At 31.7% G+C, this 15,791-nt stretch overlaps 1 protein-coding gene across 2 annotated transcripts in view; it reads left to right on the top strand.

The window, feature by feature from the left end:
- Positions 1-222: 222 nt before the first annotated feature.
- The window catches only part of LOC139488168 (uncharacterized), a 45,362-nt gene continuing 29,793 nt past the window's right edge, over positions 223-15,791 (top strand). Inside the window, exon 1 of one of the 2 annotated variants that reach the window (XM_071273602.1) lies at positions 223-248. In XM_071273602.1, the coding sequence (XP_071129703.1) occupies positions 231-248 (18 nt within the window). In that variant the 5' untranslated portion in view covers positions 223-230. Of the gene's footprint in view, positions 249-4,310; positions 4,401-15,791 lie in introns of those variants that run through there. The other variant, XM_071273603.1, reaches the window with a different exon arrangement.

The raw sequence follows: 15,791 nt of genomic DNA on the forward strand, positions 1-15,791 counted from the left end.
TCTCTTTTCCTCTTTTCCTTTGAAATTTGTTTTATTTTTTTTTTCGGAAAGTTGAAAAATGATTGATTAATTTACATGAATCAAGCAACTTTCAATCAGGAATATCTCAAAAAGAACGTTAGGAAGGGATATTTTTCTTTCCATATATATTTTAACAGTGAATATCAAATAGTGACGTCACGCGCTAAAAAAATTCAGCGAGCTTATTTTCTGTTGGAATGCGATTCACGATGTTCATTGATGCCATTGTATGTACACTTCGTTAAACCCCTGGTTTAGATTGAGCATGCAACATGGTCACCGTGTCTAGCATAAGCATAAAGCACAAAAGATTTATTTAAAGTCGGTTATACATATAACAATACAACATAAGCTTTGTAGAGCTTGTATCCGACATTCATATAAGACGAGCACAATACATAAAACACATAAAACATAAAGCACATCATGCAAAGTAAATAATGTTATCAAGCACAGCAATTAATAAGCACAATTAAAGCATATAAGATATATAAGCAAACATAAAATACAAATAAACTAACATTCATGCAATTGCTATTATAAAGTACTAAAAGTAATTCAAGCATTAAGAACACAAATAAAAAATTATGCCTTATAATTTAAAAGCCAGAGTATACAAGATAAATAAATAAACTGATCTACAGATCATTGAGGTCTGCAGGAGGAACACTGACACGAACTGCCCTCCAAATTACCAACCAAACTTTTAAACTGACCCAATGACATTCCTTCCCTCATCTTATTTGGCAGTTCGTTCCAGAGTTTGGCTCCTGCTTATCTGAATGAGTGTAGCCCATGGTTAGTTGTTCTTATCCTGGGAACAGCTGCTATGTTGTTATTTCTAAAAAAAAAAGCGTGTTTCAAGTCAGCCTCCTAGTCAGTGATTTTCAAACTGCCTAAAGAATTTTTTTCAAAAATTGTAAAACACTAGGGAGGCTTGTATAGGGTATATTGGGATACGGGATATTTGCCATTTTAATTTTAGGGATATGGGATATTTGTCCTAAAAGTAAATGGGATATGGGATATTGATGCATTTATAAGGATATTGAACTTTTAACATGAAAAAAAAAATATGTGGAATTTGAAAGTCAAGTACAGAAATATTTACATCTCACTTGATAGTCCTTGATAAAATTGCCCAAAAAAGTTTAATATTAAAGGTCATTTTAGTGCTTTGTTGATTTTAATTGGGTTTATGGTCGTTTTATTTAAAAGTCATCCAAACCCAAGCGAAAAGTATTGATCTATTTTCGATATTTATATGCTCATGTGTACTGATAATTTTAAAAGTATTTGTTTTGCTTTCCATACCTCGTTCCTTATTGTTAATTTTCCTTTTTTAGATGGTGATGTTCCTTTGGCACTATCTTACGGTGTTTGTATATCACAACTCCTCCGCTTTGCCCGTGACTGTCTGTTGTAACGTTTTGGATTTTAATGAACGAAATATATGTATTACTGGTAATTATTAAGTCAGGAATTTCGTTACCACAAATCACTTAAAATCTTTACTAAATTCTAGATTTGGTTTTGAAGTTTGGTTCTACCTGTAGAAAACTTATTTCCAACGGGATAGCACATCCTCATTTTTACGGAGATGTTGTTTACCGTGCCATTGGATGCTGGATGTGTAATGATTGATAATTAAGTCTCAGATGCATTACTTTTTATTAGTTGTAATTGGCTTTGAACTAGCTGTCAGTAACTGCGAGTACTCTCAGATCTGTACTGAGTGTCTTTTTTTTTATGGGATGTACAAGTACTCGGTCACGTCCACTCTCTGTTTTTGTTAGATGTATTTCTATTTGTATCCATCTGATGAGTTAAGCCTTTTTCAACTGATTTGTATAGTTCGTTCTTATGTTGTACTGTTACACCACTGTCCCAGGTTAAGGGGAGGGTTGGGATTCCGCTAACATGTTTAACCTCGCCACATTCTGTATGTATGTGCCTGTCCAAAGTAAGGAGTCTTTAATTCAGTGGTTGTCGTTTGTTGCTGCGTTACATATTTGTTTTTTGTTCATTTTTTTATACATAAATTAGGCCGTTAGTTTTCTCGTTTGAATTGTTCTACATTTGTCATTTCAGGACCTTTTATAGCTAACTATGCGGTATGAGCTTTGTTCATTGTTGAAGGTCGTACGGTGACCTATAGTTGTTAATTTCTGTGTCACATGGTCTCTTGGCAATTGGCAATCATACCACATCTTTTTTTTTTTTTTATATATTATATGCTTATACACATTGATAATTTTCTTAAAATAATCATAGATTTTTGTTAGATGTATCCATCTGATGAGTTAAGCCTTATTGTTGTCAATGTTTTTATTTGTTTTGATGCTTTATATGATTACAGGATATTTTCTAGTGTTTTACCTCTTGTTTTTTACGTGGCGAGGATCTTCAGAGGTCTCCACGTTTCACAGATTGCTCTGTTTTGCCAGACAAGCTGGGGCCGAGGGACGTCAGAGTACGTCCCATATCAAAAAGTAGATATTTCGCCGTATAAACTATGTTAATAACGAATAATTACTAAATAATCAATGTAAATTAATTTATCATATACTTAGCATTAATATGATAGCTTTTGCATATGTGTAATGGGCGGAAGTGCACAAGCCATATCTTCCCACCCGGGCTGATAACCCATATCAAGTGCCTCTCGTGCAAAAAACCCATATCAGTGCCTCTCGTGCAAGTTACTTCCGGTGTTTCCGGTATCGGTTGTTTACTTTTCCATTGTGACGTCAGATGTTTTTTATGACGACGTCAAAATTTACGGGAACTTTTGTGGGGATAGTTTAATACTTGCTAACAAATTCCATTGACAATTATGAATCATTTTATAGTACAACAAACATGGAGTAGTAATGATCGTAAAACTCTTCCAAATTTTCAATGTTTCAAAATGCCTCTATAGGAAATGTTACCATAAATATATAAGGAGTATAATGCTGTTGTTGGACAACTATAGTATATTTGATTCATAATTTTAATTTTCTTTATAAAATGTTTGACTGTTTTAGTTATTACATTAGTTTATTTGCCTTACATAAAACTATTGTCGGAAGTATATGATAAAGCGATTAATACATGGCCTTTTCCATATCAGCATGGGTATCATCCCTCGACCCATATCAGCACCTCGACTCCGTCTCGGGCTGATATGGGGGTCTCGGGATGATACCCAGGCTGATATGGAAAAGGCCATGTATTAATCTCTATATATTTTCTTTCTATTACTGGTGTTGTGAGGAAGGAAATTAAAAAAAGTAACAAAAATATTGGGATCTATGTAATTCATAAATTTCAAGATCACAGAGTCAAATGTTGTGTTGTTTCTTTGCAAAGCAAGGGCTGTGCAAATTTTGCCTGCTGTAAAAATATTGCAACAGTTAAAGTGTAATGTAGGTACATTAGCAGAAAGCTTTCCTGTGATAAATTTTGAGTTATTGAACTTGCATGTTAAATATCCACTTTTTGTTTGATATGGACGTGCTCTGACGTCCCACAGTCTCAACTTGTCTGGCAAAACAGCCGTTGGATGTCAGAGCAATCTCGGACAAGAGACAGGATTGAGTCCTTCTGTTCTTCCCAACATAGGTTAACGTGTAGGATGAAGTTTCTTATCAATGAAAGAATAATGCTATCAAAATGAAATTTTACAGTCATATGCATCACGGTTTGAACAATTAAAAAAAAAGTCTGAAATTAGACCCCTTACATTAAATTTATTGTTTAAGATCACATAAAAAGAGATTGTTATACAAGGCTCTACGATGGAACACTTCATCTTTTGGACATATATATTCTTATTTAACACTGGAAGTATGCACTGTAAATTTCCTTTAACACAGTTTGTTTTCCCAGTCAAAATTGTTGACGTTGTGATGATGAGGGAAAAAATGGGCTTGGGAATGAATTTATAATGATTTTTTGGGATATTTCAAAATAGTTTTAGGGATATGGGATATTTGTAAAAAATATTTATTGGGATATTAGGGGTAAACATTATAGGGATACGGGATATTGGGATAAAAAGTTAATGGGATATGGGATATTGATACCCCCCCTAAACAAGCCTCACTAGGCAATATCAATATGTGTATGAGAAATATAACAATCAGGCTACTAGAAGATTTTCGGTTGTTTTTAAATGTACTCAAACCATGGCTGGCGATCAAAGCTATGATCTAGTACCTGGAACTTACAGCGAGGTAAATACCTGAATCAAACACAATCATATTTTCCCGGTATCAAACTTTATAAATTTACCTTTATAGCTACCTTGACATCATTCTGTATGCATCGGATTTTTACCTAAATAAAAATGTTAAAGTGGGAAATTTGAATTTATAAACAAGTACAATACTACCGTAAGTTTTGTGTATTACTAGTATTAATTCTGAACGTTACTTATGAATAGAATAAGACTAGTTCGTCGAATCATGTTTGAACAAGGACCACAGCCTCTAAACTTTTTTCTACCCTTCACACCTACACATTTTCTCACGGTACTTTTCTATCAAGTTCTCAATGCTTGGTGAGAATGAGAATATTTTGAGGAGAATATATCAGAAATATTTGAATTTTTTAATGTCTTGTTTTTAATGAGTTGTTAAAAGATTTGCTTACCGTTTAGTAGTTTGTAAATAGACATTCCTGTCGTCCAGTGCACCGTGAGTTGCTTGCGGCAGGGACCCCCTTTTTCTTGCCCTTCTTTCTTTCTTGTTTGATATATAAAACCAATTCAGAGAGCTTATAAAATGTTTTCTAAGTTGTTCAGATAATTGATGTCTTATCTTATCTTATGGTGTTCCATTTTTCAAGTAAATCATCTTTATAATTTTAACTTCTTACAATTTTTCGAGTAATGTGTTGGGTATTTTTTTTTTTTTTGATCTTATTCATATACGACAAAAAAATGTACGTTATTATTATATCCTTTAATTATGTCATACTGTACATATTGAATCTTTTATTCTTATAAAACTAAATACAAAGTTACAGAGAATGGTACACATATATATACACATAAATAGAATAAATACATGCATGTGTGAAATAATACATGTAAGTTACATAGTTTAACTAGGAGGACATACTTTCAAATTAATAATTTTAATGAATTTACACTTTTTCTAATTGTACAGTATTTGTACAGTTGAATAAAACATAGAATTTGTATGTGTTTGGAATTTTCCAAAAATAGTCAGATAACAATTTTGTTCTATCTGTTTTAAGTGCTCCGCAAGTCATAATGTAGTGGTATTCGTCACCAATGTCAGTTGAGTCAGTCACAAAGATGGCATACTCTATTCTTACTTTCAAAGATAATTCCACAATTCAATTATTAACATGAATTAGTACTGAATGAATGAATCTTTATTGCATTAGCAACAACATTGCTTTAGCATAATATAAGGTATATAAGTACTGTTATTCAACGCTTGACATTGCTGTGAAAAAGTTGATTTGCATTTCTTAGCATACAAAATTGTGATTAGGGATCATTAGGGCAAACTTAGTTTTCTTTATTGCATGTTTCAAATTCTCCTTCAAGGCTTTTTAAATCTGAAATATACAGTATGGAGGTTTCTCGTACGGTTGCCTATAATTGCTTACATCCACTTCATTTTAACTTCGCTGGATAGTTTTTTCATTGGCAGTCATACTACATTTCGTTATCTTATATATCTATATCTATACTATTAAACGAGAAGACCTCATTTTTGGTGTCGCTTCTCTTCTTTCCACAATAAATTGTAAAAATAAAATCATCATGCCTCTGTGTCCTATAGGTACAGTGCAAAGTCGCATTTGTCATCCATTCATATGATTATTCAGATTGAGTTATTTTAGGAGAAAAACGAGAAAAAAGGTGTCAGACCACCAATTACTCCCTCCAATTTAGAACGTATGTAAAAGTAGTCCTACTTTGACACAAAATAGTGCTTTTGATGTCATTGTTTACTTAAACTAATCAACAAATTTGCAGAAATGAAACTTTTGGTGAAAGGGAAATATATTTAGACCATTTTGAGCCAAAATTCACTTGTCTATGAGTTTGCATTAAAAATTCAGGATTAATGCGCTACATAGTACACTAATTTAAGATTTCCAGAAAACCGGGAGTTATTTTGGTAGTACCTGTCTTTTCAAAATCAGAAATTTGTTACAAGACTTTAAACATTGGTTGAAAATTGGCATGTAGGAAGGTGATACATGTACAATTCAGGATATACCTGGTTTCCTTGAAGTTAAACTTAAGGTAAAATATTTAGAAAGCTGTGAAAATTGCAAAATTTGGTTGAACAGATAGGGATTTTTAATTGGTGGTCTGACACCTTTAAGGGAAATGCGGTGAAACCCCAAATTCAGAAAACAATTGATTTTTTTTACTTAACTGATCATATGAAGTGATAGTAGTCACATTTCAATCTTTTTTGGGGCAAAAAGTCACATATTGCAAATTTAGAGCCTTAGACCTGAATTTGTGCTATTTTTAGCTTTTCCCACCCTGACAATATGCTTTCACATAAAAAAATGTCCCAAATTGTTATAAATGCACAGCAATATGTTTCTGTGGTATTAACATTAAAACATGGTTATTTTACCACCAAAAAAAGTTCTTGTCATCAAGATTTAATGAAATTATTTGATTTTTATCCCTTATATCATTGCGTCATAGCATGTATTTGGCAGATAACACAGCCTGATGTAAACATTGCAAAAACTCACAAATATCCCATTTATTATCTCAAATGAAAGTTTTATGCCTTAAGTTGTATCAACTGATAGAAAAAAAAACAGTTAAATGACCATGACTGCACTTCTGATCATTTAATAGTCCCATTACTTACACCAGGTGTAAAAAAGGGGGGTCAATATTCCTTGACTCTTCAATACCCTGAATTTTTTACTTAACCCATTGTAAAAATTGTGGAAGGTCTTTTAAGAAGTAGAACAAACAAGAAAAAAATCAACAAAACTGATCTTGATATTGAAAGTTTATGTTCCTGTAATCCAAAATGAAATTTTCAAGTATTTTCTATCAAAGTCATACATTACAGTCAGTTTAAATTGAGCTGTGAAATTTGTAATATAAGTCACATTATGCTCAGATAGGATGTTTCTGACTTCAAATTGACTAAGGATTAAGAATAAAGCAAAGCAAAGATTTCTGAGCAACTTTTTTGGCTCTTTAAGGGAAATGCGGTGAAACCCCAAATTCAGAAAACAATTGATTTTTTTTACTTAACTGATCATATGAAGTGATAGTAGTCACATTTCAATCTTTTTGGGGGCAAAAAGTCACATATTGCAAATTTAGAGCCTTAGACCTGAATTTGTGCTATTTTTAGCTTTTCCCACCCTGACAATATGCTTTCACATAAAAAAATGTCCCAAATTGTTATAAATGCACAGCAATATGTTTCTGTGGTATTAACATTAAAACATGGTTATTTTACCACCAAAAAAAGTTCTTGTCATCAAGATTTAATGAAATTATTTGATTTTTATCCCTTATATCATTGCGTCATAGCATGTATTTGGCAGATAACACAGCCTGATGTAAACATTGCAAAAACTCACAAATATCCCATTTATTATCTCAAATGAAAGTTTTATGCCTTAAGTTGTATCAACTGATAGAAAAAAAAACAGTTAAATGACCATGACTGCACTTTTGATCATTTAATAGTCCCATTACTTACACCAGGTGTAAAAAAGGGGGGTCAATATTCCTTGACTCTTCAATACCCTGAATTTTTTACTTAACCCATTGTAAAAATTGTGGAAGGTCTTTTAAGAAGTAGAACAAACAAGAAAAAAATCAACAAAACTGATCTTGATATTGAAAGTTTATGTTCCTGTAATCCAAAATGAAATTTTCAAGTATTTTCTATCAAAGTCATACATTACAGTCAGTTTAAATTGAGCTGTGAAATTTGTAATATAAGTCACATTATGCTCAGATAGGATGTTTAAGACTTCAAATTGACTAAGGATTAAGAATAAAGCAAAGCAAAGATTTCTGAGCAACTTTTTTGGCTCTTTAAGGGAAATGCGGTGAAACCCCAAATTCAGAAAACAATTGATTTTTTTTACTTAACTGATCATATGAAGTGATAGTAGTCACATTTCAATCTTTTTGGGGGCAAAAAGTCACATATTGCAAATTTAGAGCCTTAGACCTGAATTTGTGCTATTTTTAGCTTTTCCCACCCTGACAATATGCTTTCACATAAAAAAATGTCCCAAATTGTTATAAATGCACAGCAATATGTTTCTGTGGTATTAACATTAAAACATGGTTATTTTACCACCAAAAAAAGTTCTTGTCATCAAGATTTAATGAAATTATTTGATTTTTATCCCTTATATCATTGCGTCATAGCATGTATTTGGCAGATAACACAGCCTGATGTAAACATTGCAAAAACTCACAAATATCCCATTTATTATCTCAAATGAAAGTTTTATGCCTTAAGTTGTATCAACTGATAGAAAAAAAAAACAGTTAAATGACCATGACTGCACTTTTGATCATTTAATAGTCCCATTACTTACACCAGGTGTAAAAAAGGGGGGTCAATATTCCTTGACTCTTCAATACCCTGAATTTTTTACTTAACCCATTGTAAAAATTGTGGAAGGTCTTTTAAGAAGTAGAACAAACAAGAAAAAAATCAACAAAACTGATCTTGATATTGAAAGTTTATGTTCCTGTAATCCAAAATGAAATTTTCAAGTATTTTCTATCAAAGTCATACATTACAGTCAGTTTAAATTGAGCTGTGAAATTTGTAATATAAGTCACATTATGCTCAGATAGGATGTTTCTGACTTCAAATTGACTAAGGATTAAGAATAAAGCAAAGCAAAGATTTCTGAGCAACTTTTTTGGCTCTTTAAGGGAAATGCGGTGAAACCCCAAATTCAGAAAACAATTGATTTTTTTTACTTAACTGATCATATGAAGTGATAGTAGTCACATTTCAATCTTTTTGGGGGCAAAAAGTCACATATTGCAAATTTAGAGCCTTAGACCTGAATTTGTGCTATTTTTAGCTTTTCCCACCCTGACAATATGCTTTCACATAAAAAAATGTCCCAAATTGTTATAAATGCACAGCAATATGTTTCTGTGGTATTAACATTAAAACATGGTTATTTTACCACCAAAAAAAGTTCTTGTCATCAAGATTTAATGAAATTATTTGATTTTTATCCCTTATATCATTGCGTCATAGCATGTATTTGGCAGATAACACAGCCTGATGTAAACATTGCAAAAACTCACAAATATCCCATTTATTATCTCAAATGAAAGTTTTATGCCTTAAGTTGTATCAACTGATAGAAAAAAAACCAGTTAAATGACCATGACTGCACTTTTGATCATTTAATAGTCCCATTACTTACACCAGGTGTAAAAAAGGGGGGTCAATATTCCTTGACTCTTCAATACCCTGAATTTTTTACTTAACCCATTGTAAAAATTGTGGAAGGTCTTTTAAGAAGTAGAACAAACAAGAAAAAAATCAACAAAACTGATCTTGATATTGAAAGTTTATGTTCCTGTAATCCAAAATGAAATTTTCAAGTATTTTCTATCAAAGTCATACATTACAGTCAGTTTAAATTGAGCTGTGAAATTTGTAATATAAGTCACATTATGCTCAGATAGGATGTTTCTGACTTCAAATTGACTAAGGATTAAGAATAAAGCAAAGCAAAGATTTCTGAGCAACTTTTTTGGCTCTTTAGGTGTCAGACCACCAATTACTCCCTCCAATTTAGAACGTATGTAAAAGTAGTCCTACTTTGACACAAAATAGTGCTTTTGATGTCATTGTTTACTTAAACTAATCAACAAATTTGCAGAAATGAAACTTTTGGTGAAAGGGAAATATATTTAGACCATTTTGAGCCAAAATTCACTTGTCTATGAGTTTGCATTAAAAATTCAGGATTAATGCGCTACATAGTACACTAATTTAAGATTTCCAGAAAACCGGGAGTTATTTTGGTAGTACCTGTCTTTTCAAAATCAGAAATTTGTTACAAGACTTTAAACATTGGTTGAAAATTGGCATGTAGGAAGGTGATACATGTACAATTCAGGATATACCTGGTTTCCTTGAAGTTAAACTTAAGGTAAAATATTTAGAAAGCTGTGAAAATTGCAAAATTTGGTTGAACAGATAGGGATTTTTAATTGGTGGTCTGACACCTTTAAGGGAAATGCGGTGAAACCCCAAATTCAGAAAACAATTGATTTTTTTTACTTAACTGATCATATGAAGTGATAGTAGTCACATTTCAATCTTTTTGGGGGCAAAAAGTCACATATTGCAAATTTAGAGCCTTAGACCTGAATTTGTGCTATTTTTAGCTTTTCCCACCCTGACAATATGCTTTCACATAAAAAAATGTCCCAAATTGTTATAAATGCACAGCAATATGTTTCTGTGGTATTAACATTAAAACATGGTTATTTTACCACCAAAAAAAGTTCTTGTCATCAAGATTTAATGAAATTATTTGATTTTTATCCCTTATATCATTGCGTCATAGCATGTATTTGGCAGATAACACAGCCTGATGTAAACATTGCAAAAACTCACAAATATCCCATTTATTATCTCAAATGAAAGTTTTATGCCTTAAGTTGTATCAACTGATAGAAAAAAAAACAGTTAAATGACCATGACTGCACTTTTGATCATTTAATAGTCCCATTACTTACACCAGGTGTAAAAAAGGGGGGTCAATATTCCTTGACTCTTCAATACCCTGAATTTTTTACTTAACCCATTGTAAAAATTGTGGAAGGTCTTTTAAGAAGTAGAACAAACAAGAAAAAAATCAACAAAACTGATCTTGATATTGAAAGTTTATGTTCCTGTAATCCAAAATGAAATTTTCAAGTATTTTCTATCAAAGTCATACATTACAGTCAGTTTAAATTGAGCTGTGAAATTTGTAATATAAGTCACATTATGCTCAGATAGGATGTTTCTGACTTCAAATTGACTAAGGATTAAGAATAAAGCAAAGCAAAGATTTCTGAGCAACTTTTTTGGCTCTTTAAGGGAAATGCGGTGAAACCCCAAATTCAGAAAACAATTGATTTTTTTTACTTAACTGATCATATGAAGTGATAGTAGTCACATTTCAATCTTTTTGGGGGCAAAAAGTCACATATTGCAAATTTAGAGCCTTAGACCTGAATTTGTGCTATTTTTAGCTTTTCCCACCCTGACAATATGCTTTCACATAAAAAAATGTCCCAAATTGTTATAAATGCACAGCAATATGTTTCTGTGGTATTAACATTAAAACATGGTTATTTTACCACCAAAAAAAGTTCTTGTCATCAAGATTTAATGAAATTATTTGATTTTTATCCCTTATATCATTGCGTCATAGCATGTATTTGGCAGATAACACAGCCTGATGTAAACATTGCAAAAACTCACAAATATCCCATTTATTATCTCAAATGAAAGTTTTATGCCTTAAGTTGTATCAACTGATAGAAAAAAAAACAGTTAAATGACCATGACTGCACTTTTGATCATTTAATAGTCCCATTACTTACACCAGGTGTAAAAAAGGGGGGTCAATATTCCTTGACTCTTCAATACCCTGAATTTTTTACTTAACCCATTGTAAAAATTGTGGAAGGTCTTTTAAGAAGTAGAACAAACAAGAAAAAAATCAACAAAACTGATCTTGATATTGAAAGTTTATGTTCCTGTAATCCAAAATGAAATTTTCAAGTATTTTCTATCAAAGTCATACATTACAGTCAGTTTAAATTGAGCTGTGAAATTTGTAATATAAGTCACATTATGCTCAGATAGGATGTTTCTGACTTCAAATTGACTAAGGATTAAGAATAAAGCAAAGCAAAGATTTCTGAGCAACTTTTTTGGCTCTTTAGGTGTCAGACCACCAATTACTCCCTCCAATTTAGAACGTATGTAAAAGTAGTCCTACTTTGACACAAAATAGTGCTTTTGATGTCATTGTTTACTTAAACTAATCAACAAATTTGCAGAAATGAAACTTTTGGTGAAAGGGAAATATATTTAGACCATTTTGAGCCAAAATTCACTTGTCTATGAGTTTGCATTAAAAATTCAGGATTAATGCGCTACATAGTACACTAATTTAAGATTTCCAGAAAACCGGGAGTTATTTTGGTAGTACCTGTCTTTTCAAAATCAGAAATTTGTTACAAGACTTTAAACATTGGTTGAAAATTGGCATGTAGGAAGGTGATACATGTACAATTCAGGATATACCTGGTTTCCTTGAAGTTAAACTTAAGGTAAAATATTTAGAAAGCTGTGAAAATTGCAAAATTTGGTTGAACAGATAGGGATTTTTAATTGGTGGTCTGACACCTTTAAGGGAAATGCGGTGAAACCCCAAATTCAGAAAACAATTGATTTTTTTTACTTAACTGATCATATGAAGTGATAGTAGTCACATTTCAATCTTTTTGGGGGCAAAAAGTCACATATTGCAAATTTAGAGCCTTAGACCTGAATTTGTGCTATTTTTAGCTTTTCCCACCCTGACAATATGCTTTCACATAAAAAAATGTCCCAAATTGTTATAAATGCACAGCAATATGTTTCTGTGGTATTAACATTAAAACATGGTTATTTTACCACCAAAAAAAGTTCTTGTCATCAAGATTTAATGAAATTATTTGATTTTTATCCCTTATATCATTGCGTCATAGCATGTATTTGGCAGATAACACAGCCTGATGTAAACATTGCAAAAACTCACAAATATCCCATTTATTATCTCAAATGAAAGTTTTATGCCTTAAGTTGTATCAACTGATAGAAAAAAAAACAGTTAAATGACCATGACTGCACTTTTGATCATTTAATAGTCCCATTACTTACACCAGGTGTAAAAAAGGGGGGTCAATATTCCTTGACTCTTCAATACCCTGAATTTTTTACTTAACCCATTGTAAAAATTGTGGAAGGTCTTTTAAGAAGTAGAACAAACAAGAAAAAAATCAACAAAACTGATCTTGATATTGAAAGTTTATGTTCCTGTAATCCAAAATGAAATTTTCAAGTATTTTCTATCAAAGTCATACATTACAGTCAGTTTAAATTGAGCTGTGAAATTTGTAATATAAGTCACATTATGCTCAGATAGGATGTTTAAGACTTCAAATTGACTAAGGATTAAGAATAAAGCAAAGCAAAGATTTCTGAGCAACTTTTTTGGCTCTTTAGGTGTCAGACCACCAATTACTCCCTCCAATTTAGAACGTATGTAAAAGTAGTCCTACTTTGACACAAAATAGTGCTTTTGATGTCATTGTTTACTTAAACTAATCAACAAATTTGCAGAAATGAAACTTTTGGTGAAAGGGAAATATATTTAGACCATTTTGAGCCAAAATTCACTTGTCTATGAGTTTGCATTAAAAATTCAGGATTAATGCGCTACATAGTACACTAATTTAAGATTTCCAGAAAACCGGGAGTTATTTTGGTAGTACCTGTCTTTTCAAAATCAGAAATTTGTTACAAGACTTTAAACATTGGTTGAAAATTGGCATGTAGGAAGGTGATACATGTACAATTCAGGATATACCTGGTTTCCTTGAAGTTAAACTTAAGGTAAAATATTTAGAAAGCTGTGAAAATTGCAAAATTTGGTTGAACAGATAGGGATTTTTAATTGGTGGTCTGACACCTTTAAGGGAAATGCGGTGAAACCCCAAATTCAGAAAACAATTGATTTTTTTTACTTAACTGATCATATGAAGTGATAGTAGTCACATTTCAATCTTTTTGGGGGCAAAAAGTCACATATTGCAAATTTAGAGCCTTAGACCTGAATTTGTGCTATTTTTAGCTTTTCCCACCCTGACAATATGCTTTCACATAAAAAAATGTCCCAAATTGTTATAAATGCACAGCAATATGTTTCTGTGGTATTAACATTAAAACATGGTTATTTTACCACCAAAAAAAGTTCTTGTCATCAAGATTTAATGAAATTATTTGATTTTTATCCCTTATATCATTGCGTCATAGCATGTATTTGGCAGATAACACAGCCTGATGTAAACATTGCAAAAACTCACAAATATCCCATTTATTATCTCAAATGAAAGTTTTATGCCTTAAGTTGTATCAACTGATAGAAAAAAAAACAGTTAAATGACCATGACTGCACTTTTGATCATTTAATAGTCCCATTACTTACACCAGGTGTAAAAAAGGGGGGTCAATATTCCTTGACTCTTCAATACCCTGAATTTTTTACTTAACCCATTGTAAAAATTGTGGAAGGTCTTTTAAGAAGTAGAACAAACAAGAAAAAGATCAACAAAACTGATCTTGATATTGAAAGTTTATGTTCCTGTAATCCAAAATGAAATTTTCAAGTATTTTCTATCAAAGTCATACATTACAGTCAGTTTAAATTGAGCTGTGAAATTTGTAATATAAGTCACATTATGCTCAGATAGGATGTTTAAGACTTCAAATTGACTAAGGATTAAGAATAAAGCAAAGCAAAGATTTCTGAGCAACTTTTTTGGCTCTTTAGGTGTCAGACCACCAATTACTCCCTCCAATTTAGAACGTATGTAAAAGTAGTCCTACTTTGACACAAAATAGTGCTTTTGATGTCATTGTTTACTTAAACTAATCAACAAATTTGCAGAAATGAAACTTTTGGTGAAAGGGAAATATATTTAGACCATTTTGAGCCAAAATTCACTTGTCTATGAGTTTGCATTAAAAATTCAGGATTAATGCGCTACATAGTACACTAATTTAAGATTTCCAGAAAACCGGGAGTTATTTTGGTAGTACCTGTCTTTTCAAAATCAGAAATTTGTTACAAGACTTTAAACATTGGTTGAAAATTGGCATGTAGGAAGGTGATACATGTACAATTCAGGATATACCTGGTTTCCTTGAAGTTAAACTTAAGGTAAAATATTTAGAAAGCTGTGAAAATTGCAAAATTTGGTTGAACAGATAGGGATTTTTAATTGGTGGTCTGACACCTTTAAGGGAAATGCGGTGAAACCCCAAATTCAGAAAACAATTGATTTTTTTTACTTAACTGATCATATGAAGTGATAGTAGTCACATTTCAATCTTTTTGGGGGCAAAAAGTCACATATTGCAAATTTAGAGCCTTAGACCTGAATTTGTGCTATTTTTAGCTTTTCCCACCCTGACAATATGCTTTCACATAAAAAAATGTCCCAAATTGTTATAAATGCACAGCAATATGTTTCTGTGGTATTAACATTAAAACATGGTTATTTTACCACCAAAAAAAGTTCTTGTCATCAAGATTTAATGAAATTATTTGATTTTTATCCCTTATATCATTGCGTCATAGCATGTATTTGGCAGATAACACAGCCTGATGTAAACATTGCAAAAACTCACAAATATCCCATTTATTATCTCAAATGAAAGTTTTATGCCTTAAGTTGTATCAACTGATAGAAAAAAAAACAGTTAAATGACCATGACTGCACTTTTGATCATTTAATAGTCCCATTACTTACACCAGGTGTAAAAAAGGGGGGTCAATATTCCTTGACTCTTCAATACCCTGAATTTTTTACTTAACCCATTGTAAAAATTGTGGAAGGTCTTTTAAGAAGTAGAACAAACAAGAAAAAAATCAACAAAACTGATCTTGATATTGAAAGTTTATGTTCCTGTAATCCAAAATGAAAT

This window comes from Mytilus edulis, chromosome 9 (assembly GCF_963676685.1).
Source record: "Mytilus edulis chromosome 9, xbMytEdul2.2, whole genome shotgun sequence".
NCBI classification, from domain to species: domain Eukaryota; kingdom Metazoa; phylum Mollusca; class Bivalvia; order Mytilida; family Mytilidae; genus Mytilus; species Mytilus edulis.